The sequence below is a fragment of the Lepus europaeus genome, chromosome 4 (genome assembly GCF_033115175.1).
Source record: "Lepus europaeus isolate LE1 chromosome 4, mLepTim1.pri, whole genome shotgun sequence".
Lineage (NCBI taxonomy): Eukaryota > Metazoa > Chordata > Mammalia > Lagomorpha > Leporidae > Lepus > Lepus europaeus.
In genome coordinates this window covers 61,424,136-61,436,480 of record NC_084830.1, presented here as the reverse complement: position 1 = coordinate 61,436,480, position 12,345 = coordinate 61,424,136, and the positions used below count along the sequence as shown (strand labels likewise).

The window sequence follows — 12,345 nt, the reverse complement described above, 5'->3', positions numbered from 1 at the left end:
GTGGATAATCTGTGTATAGAAAAATAAAATATATCTTCAATGTTCAGTTTTACAGTTGTACTACCTATTTGTGAACTTAATTTTAAACGGTTCAAAGATTATCCACAGGGGCGAGCGCTGTGGCGTAGTGAGTGGAGCCACTGCCTGCAGTGCCGGCATCTCGTATGGGTGCTGGTTCGGGTTCTGGCTGCTCCACTTCCAGTCCAGCTCTCTGCTGTGGCCTGGGGGGGCACTGGAGGATGGCCCAGGTCTTTGGGCCCCTGCACCCACATGGGAGACCTGGAGGAAGCTCCTGGCTCCTAGCTTCAGACTGGCGCAGCTCTGGTTATTGTGGCCAACTGGGGAGTGAACCATTGGATGGAGGATCTCTCTCTCTGCCTCTGCCTCTCTGTAACTCTGCCTTTCAAATAAATGAATAAATCTTTAAAAAAAAAAAAAGACCATCCACCAAAGTGTTTTATGTTTCAGTTACATTCAATATTTTATTAATATTGGCCATACTTGAAGTGCATTGCATCTATTCACAAAAGCTTTAAAAATGATTAATAATATAAAGTGTAAACTTAAAAAGATGACCACAGACTTATTCCACATCTGTGAAATGTAGCACACATAATGATAGTCACAGAGGACAGGGGTAACACAGAAACAGGAGGAGGAAGGTGGTATTCAACATTGGAACAATACAGCTACTGTTGTACTGAAAAAATAATTTATTAAATGAATATAATACTGGGAGTGAAATGCATTATAAAAGTAAAAAAAGTAAATTCTAAATATATAATAATGTCTCACCTTATAAGCAGTTTTTCTTTGCCCATTCAGAACTTTAAATACAATCTTTTGAAAATCCAGATTTTAAAAGTGTGTGGTTCACTTTAAAACAAACATATAGCATTATCTGAAACTGGACAAATGTCTTATTATGCTCAAATGGTATTAATTTAAGTGATTTTCTTTCTAAACCTTTTGCAAAGTCTAGAATCATTTTCATATGGATAAACAGATAATTTTATTATACTCACTTCTATCACTAAGGATACTAAACACATTTTCTGTACACTTTGTGGAAAACGCTTTTTGTCAGGACACACCTGTGCATTTTGACAAAGACTTAAATTTTTTTTTTGATGCTTTGGTAAAAAGCAGCATCTTTTTTAGAATAAAGGTTAACAAAAGCCCTTGGATACATTGATCTTTGTCAGCAGAACTTTAAACAAACACATCTTAATATGCACACCAAGACACTGGTAAAGTTTTAGATAATAAATATCAAAAAAGGAGATTGTTATTCTAGTTTCCTTGGATTTTAGAAAGCATGTACAGTTCAACAGACCCAACTGGGATTTCAAAATGCTAACATGATTATAATGCATATTAACAGCAATATGCAAAACAGTAGACATAGAAAATAATGAGTACCTTCATCCTAGAACAATAAAACAAGGCATTTTGAATAACCACACATACAACAAGCATAACATTTTCTCATAATGCTGACTCAAACCCCAAGAGACTTTTGAAAAAAGTGAAAAGGTAAAGGCACTACATAATTCTTTCTCCAGCTCTACTTACTAAAGAAATCCACCACTTCCACTTGGCACAAACAACTTTAATTATCATAAAGTGCATCACTTGGATAAATATATTAAAACGAATATCATCTATAGCACAGTATGACAACACCTTCACATATACAGAAATAAAAATGCAATGCCAGGAGTCAAGCTAGTTAGGAACTTTGCAGTATATATGGCTTATTGTTTTCTTTTTAGTATAACCTTTGATTTGCTTCAATGCTACAATATATTCTCAAAAGAATATGTCTTGATTAAGAGGTAGTGTCCTGAAAGAGGAAAGCTCACTGAACCTGGATGTAGAGATTTAGGAGAAAGATTATGTGACAATAACTACAGTACATTAATAAACTGGTACACATAGTATCTTGACATTAATGAATCAATTTTTAAAGTCAAGGCTATTTTATCACTTTAGCTACATTGTTAGAAGTCTTTCAAATAGTTTTCCTTTGGTACTACAGAGTCATTTTCTTTTAAATAGCATTATTATTTCAAATAAGCATTTTTTATTTAGAGATGATAAACATATATTTAAAATTCAACTCATCTTTACTATGATGTCCACTGATTTCAACCATTAATGAAAATATGTCATGTCAAAGATACAAAGAAGTATGTATCACCCAGACAGTAACATGCAATTAATTCCATTTGACTAATATAACTGGTGATTTAACACACATGCACATGCACAAATGAATTTGGAGTAATATACAGATAAAACACCATAATAATTTATGCACAGTGTTTAAGAATCTGGGCCTTGGTAACAGAATTCTAACTAGATATATTTTGTAGTTATTAAATATGGGCTGGATAAAAGACAATATAAAAGCAGTAGTGAATATACTTTCTATTTGAATAACTTAAAAAAACCCTTTTCTTTATATACACTTTATACATACACATTCTTGCTGTATTCAGTTAAATTTTTCACAGTCCTTTTTTCTTTTTAAATAGTATTTGACACTGTATCCTAAATTTGTTGAAACGTCAAAATGGAAGGATCTACGTGTGATGTATCAGTCTTCTTCAGCACTGTATGCCACTTCTGCTACTTCTATCTCTGATATTGCACTGTCAGGTTCACTAAGACTTAAGCATGGCTTACTATCAGCTCTGCAAAAAAAAAAAAAAAAAAAAAAAAAAAGATATGCCAATGAATGGATTGAATACATGCATTCACTCTTACCTTTTAAATCTTTTACTTTGTGGAGAGTACATTTAGATATTTAAGACCAGTTAATTCAGACATAGCTTCAAAGTAATAACAGTGCACAGTATAACAGCAACATGTTTTTAGGAAGAGTCTAGAATATGTACCGTTCTCTGTTTATCTAAAAGACTTATGCCACCACAGCATTACGTTCATACAAATATAATCTACTGAGTATTAGAAACACTTCCTTCCATTTATTCTAAAGGTAAGCCTATAATAAACTAAATATTGCATACCTAGATTCTTCATCTAAGACATCTTGATCACCCTCAAGTGCAGAGGACTCCATCTTTAGGACCTGGTTAACTTCTGTTGTTGACATGTACAGCGATTCTTCAGGTTCTAAAGACAATGTTCTAAAAGTATGTTATAGCAACAAGTTATTTTCTATGAATAAAACAGGAATACACTTAGTGTTTTGAATACATGTAGCTTTAGCTGTCTTTAGCTGTTAAGGTGTAATGTAGTCTGGTGGTTAATAAACAGCTCAGTCTGGGATTTAAAAAAGAAAAAATAAATATAAAATGATTTTTAGCTTCAGTTCAGTATATGCTGATAAGGCAAATTAAAGCTTTCAAATGTGAAATAGTGGTTTAAGTGAGAGAAAAAAATATACCAATTAAATAGGTTAAAATGAATGATATTTATCTTGTTGAACAGCTGGAGGCTTATTTTTCTGATATTTCCCATCCTTCAAATGTTTAGCCTTCTAAATAATCAAAAGGTAATTTTTCCAAATTATAAGGAAGTATGTCAAGACTCTACAATTTTCAGAATATGAAATTTCCTAAATTATATTAAAATGTAAAGGACGTCTAGCCCACAGCACTAAGAATTGAACTAGTTAGACACAAGTATCACAACACACCTGATTCTATTCTCTAATGTGTCTATGTGAAGCTGTTGATCATTGACCAGTTTCTTCAGTGATTCTATTTCTTTTTGTTTTTCAAGTAGTTCTTTCTGTAAATGGTAGTTAGTCTCTTCTAAAGTTTCACAGAAAGCCTGAAGAGGGGGGGGAGATATGCAGAAAAAGAATAAAATTACTTATTCACTATCTTTCTAACAAAGATAATCAAAATATGTATATAACATAAAAGACTTGCTCTCTACCCTCATCTTTTTAAGTCATTGCTAAGGAGGACTTATACCTACAAGTGTCTTGTCTTGAGAATTATTTCAGTAGTAAGCTATCATGCCTAAAGTGAGTATGTATATCCATCCCTTTAATATAGAACTGGTAAGAAAATAACTAATATGTACTGTTTTAGCTTCTGTTCTTCTTAAACTGTTTTTTGTCCAGTTCTGCATCATTACATTTAAAACAAACTGTTGAGTCTATGCGTAGTAGCTCAGTAGACAGACTGCTGGAACAGCAACTTCTTTGACAATACATTCAACAGTGCTTCACATCATATTCACTCAAAAGTGACATCCTATTCGTTATACCCAGGATGATGAACATTGCTGAAATAAAGAGTAAAACAAAATAATACTAACACATAGAATGATGTCAGGAAAATACTTTGATCACTTATCTTAGTAAGGCTTTCCAATCTATTAATTGTTCCTAGCTATCCAGATAGTGGCAGTGAGATACCACTTGCTGTTTCTTTTGTCTTAAGCCCTCACCTTCTGAAAATCCTCTACACTAAATTACTATTGCTGCGTCTAAGCCCATTAGATGATCTTGATTTCTACACCAGAAAAAAACAAAAAAACAAAACAACAACAAAACACCTGCCCCCAGAATCCTAACTGCATTTCTATCCAGTTCTTGGTCTCAATTACATGTAGATACTTAGGGTAAAGTCCTATCTGCTTTGAAAGCTTATTTATACTTATTCTCTCTTTCATTCCCCCTTCTTCTGGTCTATTTTTTAAAAAAATATTTATTTACTTGAGAAGTCAGAGTTGGAGAGAAGACAGACACAGGGATCTTCCATCTGCTGGTTCACTCCCTAAATGGCTGCAACGACCAGGGCTAGACCAAGCCGAAGCCAGGAACTTCTTCTAGGTCTCCCATGTGGGTGCAGGGGCCCAAGCACTTGGGCCACCCTCTGCTGCTTTCCCAGGAGTATTAGCAGGGATCCAGATCAGAAGTTGAACAGCAGAGACTCAAACTGGTGACCATATGGGTGGCCAGCACTGCAGATGGTGGCTTAACCAGCTGTGCCACAGTGCCAGACTCCTGGTCTCTATATTACTAAACGTGCTTGAAGTTTATTAAGTAAACCTTAAATACTCTCTCTCTATAATATATATATATTATTTATTTATGTGTATATATAAAAATACCTCCATCACTCATCTGATCACATCTCTAGTTACTGATTCATCTTTTTTCCTTTCAAAATGAACTCTCTATATAAAACTCTATATAAAATTCTTTTTTTTCATTTATTAAACTTTTATTTAATGAATATAAATTTCCAAAGTACAGCTTATGGGTTACAATGGCTTCCCCCCTCCCATAACTTCCCTCCCACCCGCAACCCTCCCCTTTCCCGCTCCCTCTCCCCTTCCATTCACATCAAGATTCATTTTCAATTCTCTTTATATACAGAAGATCAGTTTAGTATATATTAGGTAAAGATTTGAACAGTTTGCCCCCATATAGCAACACAAAGTGAAAAAAAATACTGTTGGAGTATTGGTTATAGCATTAAATAACAGTGTATAGCGCATTAAAGACAGAGATCCTATAAAATTCTATATAAAAGTTACTCACTCAAATTTATGTTATTGAATTCAATTGTTTTTGTTAATCTCCAGCTTAGATCTTTCCTGCTTTCACAGACATATATTCAAATGTCTACTGGTTCTCTTCAATCAGGTGAACTGACAGCAAGTCAAAAAGCATATATTCCCAAGGGATGAGATGGGTTTTGGTGTACTACTTTAAGGTGTCTCTTGGGACATTCACATCCCATATAGGAATGCCTGGTTTTGAGTCCCAGCTCTGCTCCATTTTCTAGCTTCTGCTGATATGTACACTGGAAAGCAGCAGGTGATGTCTTGGTTGGCTGAGTCGCTGTCACCCATATGGGAGACCCAGGATTGAGTTCCTGGCTATCAGCTTTGGTCTGGCCCAGTCTTGGCTATTGTGAGCTTTTGGAGAATGAACCAATGAGTGGTACTTACTTGTCTCTGCCTTTCAGTTGAATGCAATAAATAAATTAAAAAAAATTCCCAACGGAGCATCTGCTCTATTACCTAATCATTGAGCCACCAGGCTGGCATGCTGGCTCATCCCATTTCCCTGTATTCTATAGCACATGGGCAACCCAGATTTTCTACTTTCCAGTTCTCTCCACTACAATACTTCATCATCATGCCTTGTGTTTTTGTCATTCTATGCCTATTTCCATTGCCATGAGGTATTTAACAACTACAGCATCAGTAAACTAACTGGCTTATTACCTCTGTATATCCTGGCACTCTTCCAATCTAAGCTGGCACTCTTAAAAATAAACCTGAGCATGTACCTACAGGATACGGTCAAATACCCTACCGTGGTAAAAGTACCACGCTTTATGATGTGATGCTTTTCACCCCAACTTCACATCTCGTACCATTACCTTTGCCTTCCACTGGTCCTTCACATATCTCATGTTCCAACCAAACTACTTCCAGTATCACTAATATTTTTATATGGATAGGAATTTACAACATACATCATTTTGTGACTGCCTTTTTCCTAACCACACAAGATTACAAAAATTCCCTCATTAAAAAAATGTGATATATTCCTGTCATTATGAAAAAAAGTGAAAATTTCAACTATCACATAAATAGGACCTACCACCATAGAGAAAAACAGAATAAATGAACAAATAGCTTCCATTAATAATAATATGATAAACTAGATAAACTGAAGCCTGTACCTATAAAATACCTAGCTAAAAACTTAAGTTTAAAAATATCTGTATGAACAAGAAATCTTCAGTGGCACACATGAAAATAAACTAAAACAAATGCTGATACTACATGAATCAACACTATACCTGCATGGAGTGGGAGAAGGGGTGAAAAGAGGCTGCTTTTTTGGCAACCTTGACACTTGGGTCAGAACCAGTATGGGACAAGAGATAAGATGCCCAAGTGCTTGGGACAAGAAAAGAGATTGGGGTATTAGTGGGTATTATTGGGGTATTAGAAGTAAATCATTTAGCCCTGAAGAGGTAAAGTGTTAAAAAAAATCAGTTATAAATGTAGGAATACATTAAGAAAGACTGTCTCATACTGGTCTCTAGGTTGGCAAGGCATAGTCTCTTTGTGAAGAACCAATGGCCAATGCCACATGTGTATTTTGGGAAGAATAATGCGTATCAAAGAGGAATTCTATCTTCTACCTTCAGTCAAATCATACTTCAAAAATGAGAGTAAGATTAAAGTGAATGTGGGGATTGAATTCCTAAATATCAACACACATTCACTGAAAGAATTATTAAATGGCACATTTTAAGAAGAAATGTAACTGAACCAAAAAAGAATGAGATGAAAGAAGAGATGACAAGGAAAGGAAAAGTATCAAACACTCAGTTAAATCAAAAGCATTGACCATATGACATAACAGCTAACTTTGGGGAGAACTATAAATTTTTTAAAAAAATTCTATATAAGGTATACAAGTTGCACGTATTTCATATATACAGATTTAGGAACATAGTGATACTTCCTACCCTACCATCCCTCCCACCCACATTCCAACCCTTCTTCCTCTTCCCTCTCCTACTACCACTCTTAATTTTTAGAAAGATCTATTTTTAGTTTACTTTATACTCGTAAGGTTAACCCTATACTAAATAAAGAGTTCAACAAATAGTATGGAGAAAAAACATTGTTGCTCAACAGTAGAGACAAGGTCTGTAAACAATCATCGAATATCAAAATGTCCATTTCACTCCAACACATTACCTTTTAGGTACTCTATTAGTTACCCTAGATCAGGGAAAAGATATGGTATCTGTCTTTTAGGGACTAGATTAATTCACTAAGTATAATGATTTACAGTTACATTCATTTTGTTGCAAAATAATTTTTTTTCTTTTTTTTCCCCCACAGCTGAGTAGGACTCCATAGTGTATATATACCATAATTTCTTTATCTAGTCATCAGTTGATGGACATCTGGGTTGATTCCATATCTTAGCTATTGTGAATTGCACTCTTATAAACATGGGGATACGGGTAACTTTTTTTTTAAAAAAAGATTTATTTATTTACTTGAAAGAGTTACACAGAGAGAGGGAGAGGGGGAGGGTCTTCCAACCGCTGGTTCACTCCCCAGTTGGCCACAAAAGCCGGAATTGTGCCAATCCGAAGCCAGGAGCTTCTTCCGGGTCTCCCAAAAAGGTGCAGGAGCCCAAGGCCTTGGGCCATTTTCTACTGCTTTCCCAGGTCAGAGCAGAGAGCTGGATAGCAAGTGGAGCAGCCAGAACTCATATGGGATGCAGGCACTGTAGGTGGTGGCCCCACTTACTATGGCACAACGTGGGCCCCAGATAACTCTTTCATATGCTGATTTCCTTTGGTTTGGGTAAATTCCCAGGAGTGGGATGGCTGGAGCATATCTAGGTCTATATTCAGATTTCTAATTCTAAAATGTTAGATAAGAACAAATATAACCATCAAATAAAAGCAAATGACTACAGAATTTAGAAACCATGAATAAAGGAAAATTGGAAGAAAAAAAAGCTTGTTACGTAATGTGAAAGTGAAGTAGGCAGGCATACAAGTTAAATCCATTAGGTTTGTGAGCTGGAAGACCATGTCTTTGCTACGCCCCTGTGTGATCTCATGCCCCTACTGGCCACGCCTGGGTACCCACCAGCCAATCAGGTTAATTAACCACTCCCCTTTGGAAGTGGGTTAAAAGCCTGGGACCCGGTGTGTCTGGCCCTTCTCTTCTTCCCTGGCCTCTAGCCAGGAGGGGGCTGGCTGTAGCCCTATGTGGCCTTCCAGCCATGCACCCTAGGCTTCCTGGCCTAAATGCTCCTCCACGTGGCTGGTCCCTGGTGCTCAGTATGAACCCAGATTTACCTCTCTCTCTTAGATAAAGCTCTCACTCTTCTATACATCTTTCTCACTAAATAAAAGCCTAAAATGTACCATGCTGCCTTGTTTATGGATGCCAGTATTTAGAATTCTTCTCTAAATATTATGCAAGAACCCTCTTGGGCTTATTAATATTGGGGATTTATTAATAAGCATATGGTGATATAATATGGCACCCCAAGTTCTGGTAGCATATGTGGCATCTCAGATGGTGCTTCTGGGGAACTTTAAGGGGCACATTTTGGTATAGATTTTAGGGGGTCATCCCCAATATGAAAAGGAAGGGAATGAGAAAAATAAACAGCATTAAAAAGAGTAAGGTGGGGAGGGCAGCATTGTGGTATAGTGGGTTAAGTTGCTGCTAGTGATGTTGGCATCCCATATCAGAGTGCCAGTTCAAGTCCTGGTTGCTTCACTTCTGATCCAGCTTCCTGATAACATGCCTGGGAAGACAGTAGAAGATGGCCTAGTTGGGTCACTGCCCATGCAGGAAACAGGAATGGCTCCTGGCTTTGGCCTTCCCAAATCTGACTGTTGGGGCTATTTGGGGATGAATCAGAGGATGGAAGAACTCTTGCTTGCTCTGTCTCTCCTCTGTCAAATAAGTCAGTCTTTTTTTTTTTTTTTTTTTTTGACAGGCAGAGTGGACAGTGAGAGAGGAGACAGAAAGGTCTTCCTTTGCTGTTGGTTCACCCTCCAATGGCTGCCGTGGCTGGCGCACCGCGCTGATCCGAAGGCAGGAGCCAGGTGCTTATCCTGGTCTCCCATGCGGGTGCAGGGCCCAAGGACTTGGGACATCCTCCACTGCACTCCCTGGCCACAGCAGAGAGCTGGCCTGGAAGAGGGGCAACCGGGACAGAATCTGGTGCCCCGACCGGGACTAGAACTCAGTGTGCCAGCGTCGCAAGGCGGAGGATTAGCCTATTGGGCCGCGGCGCCGGCCAAATAAGTCAGTCTTTTAAATAAATAAATAAATCTTAAAAAAAAAAGAAAAGGACGGCCGGCGCCGTGGCTTAACAGGCTAATCCTCCGCCTTGCGGCGCCAGCACACCGGGTTCTGGTCCCTGTTGGGGTGCTGGATTCTATCCCGGTTGCCCCTCTTACAGACCAGCTCTCTGCTATGGCCCGGGAAGGCAGTGGAGGATGGCCCAAGTCCTTGGGCCCTGCACCCACATGGGAGACCGGGAGAGGCACCTGGCTCCTGGCTTCAGATCAGCGAGATGCGCCGGCCGCAGCGGCCATTGGAGGGTGAACCAACGGCAAAAAGGAAGACCTTTCTCTCTGTCTCTCTCTCTTACTATCCACTCTGCCTGTCAAAAAAAAAAAAAAAAAAAAAAAAAAAAGGGAAGGTGTGAGTGGGTGTTTGGCTTAATGGTTAAGAGGTTGGTTAGGATGTCTGCATCCTATATTGGAATGCCCAGTCAATGTTCAACTCCACTTCTGACTTCAGTTTCCTGCTAATGCAGACCCTGTGAAGCAGTGGTTATGGCTCAAGTTACTGGGTTCCTGCCACCTATTTGGGGGACCTTGACTGCATTCCTGGTTCCTGATTTCAGCCCTTGCTAGAGCCTATTTCAGGCATTTGGGAAGTGAACTAGTAGATAAGAACTCTAATCAAATAAATAAATATTTACTTTTGTAAAGTAGGGTACATAAAGAACACACAATAAAATGGTAGAAATGAACACAAATATGTTAGGAATTACTATCAGAATTAACTCACCAATTAAAAATGCTTTTTTTCCCAGACTGTATCAAAAAATAAAAATATAATTCTATATTTACAAAAGGCATATTGAAAATATAAATAGACTCATACTTATCAGGCAAATATTTGCTCCTCTGCCCCCATCCAAAGTTTTAATTTTATTAATACCTGACCCACTGCACTTTAAGGTATCTAGCAGGTACAGGCCTGGGCTGCTGCTAAATACCTACAATGTTCAGGTCTGTTTTCCAATCCAAGAATCATCCAGCCCCAAATGCCAACACTGTGGATATTGAGAAACCCTAACTTAAATCAACTTCCATGCTTCTTTTATTCAGTTATGATACCTGACACAAATAAACTAATATGTATTAGGAACTAAGAGATCCTGAAAAGATAAGAATGGTGAGTGGTGAGTAAAAGGCCCACATGCATGTGTAGAGGAGATGGGAGAGAATACAGTGGAAACTAAAGGCTGCTTAATATGTGATACATACTTGAAAATGATCTCCACCTTAAATGTATTCCTTGGCCCACAGACCCATGACCAGAGAGTACAAATCTTACTAATTTGAGGTATTTAAACAAAAATTCTGAGCAAATGTTGGCTGAAAACTAAGTTGTGTAGAGACAGGATGACCAAAAGCAGGCAGGCAGGCAAAGGTTTTTTATTTTATTTTTATAAATATTTTATTATGGAAAGAGAGAGAGAAAGACATTTTCTATCTGCTGGTTCACTCCCCCAGGGCCACATGGCTAGGGCTTGGCCATGCCAAAGCCAGGAGCCTGGAACTGCATCCAGGTTTCCACGTGGGTGGTAGGGGCCCAAGCACTTGGGCTGCCTTCTGCTTTCCTAGTTGCATTAACAGGAAGCTGGATGGAAGTGGGGCAGCTAGTACTTGAACTGGCATTCATATGGAATGCTTGTGTTACAGGTGGTAGCTTAATCACCTACACCACAACACCTGCCTGGCAATCATTTTTAAATCAGCTATTACATATGTTAAACTTTAAAGGCCGGCGCCACGGCTCAATAGGCTAATCCTCCGCCTGCGGCGCTGGCACACTGGGTTCTAGTCCGGTCTGGGCGCCGGATTCTGTGCCGGTTGCCCCTCTTCCAGGACAGCTCTCTGCTGTGGCCAGGGAGTGCAGTGGAGGATGGCCCAAGTCCTTGGGCCCTGCACCCGCATGGGAGACCAGGATAAGCACCTGGCTCCTGCCTTCGGATCAGTGCGATGCGCTGGACGCAGCGCGTCGCCGCAGCGGCCATTGGGGGGTGAACCAACGGAAAAGGAAGACTTTTCTATCCTTTCTCTCTCTCACTGTCCACTCTGTCAAAAAAAAAAATACACTTAAAGATAGGGATGTTACAAATAGAGAATCTCAATACAGAGAAAGAATGACCCCCAAAAAAGAAAACAGAAATTTAGGAGTTGAAAATCACAACTGATATGAAAAATTAATTAGAGGTGCTCATAGATTTGAAGTGACAGAAAAATGAATCCATTAACTTGAAGACAGACCAATAGAATTACTTATTCTGAAGAAGAGATAAAAATGTAATTGAAGAAAACTGAAAGCACTTCAAGGATGTGGTACAACTCTTTCTGTTCTCCTGCAAACAATGAACATTTGAGAAGGGAAACAGATGGGAAAAATATTTTAGGAAATAATGGCTAACAAATTCCCAAGTATAATGGTGAGCATTAATCTACCAAGTCCAAGAAGCTCATTGAAGCTAAGTATGAAAACTGAGAACCACAATCATCTCAAATCATT

At 38.4% G+C, this 12,345-nt stretch overlaps 1 protein-coding gene across 1 annotated transcript in view; it reads right to left on the bottom strand.

The window, feature by feature from the left end:
* Positions 1–499: 499 nt before the first annotated feature.
* The window catches only part of SNX16 (sorting nexin 16), a 37,402-nt gene continuing 25,556 nt past the window's right edge, over positions 500–12,345 (bottom strand). The window contains exons 6-8 of the mRNA XM_062188306.1: positions 3,668–3,804; positions 3,036–3,155; positions 500–2,699 (exon numbers count right to left, since the gene is read on the bottom strand). Of these exons, the coding sequence (XP_062044290.1) occupies positions 2,603–2,699; positions 3,036–3,155; positions 3,668–3,804 (354 nt within the window). The 3' untranslated portion in view covers positions 500–2,602. The remainder of the gene's footprint in view (positions 2,700–3,035; positions 3,156–3,667; positions 3,805–12,345) is intronic.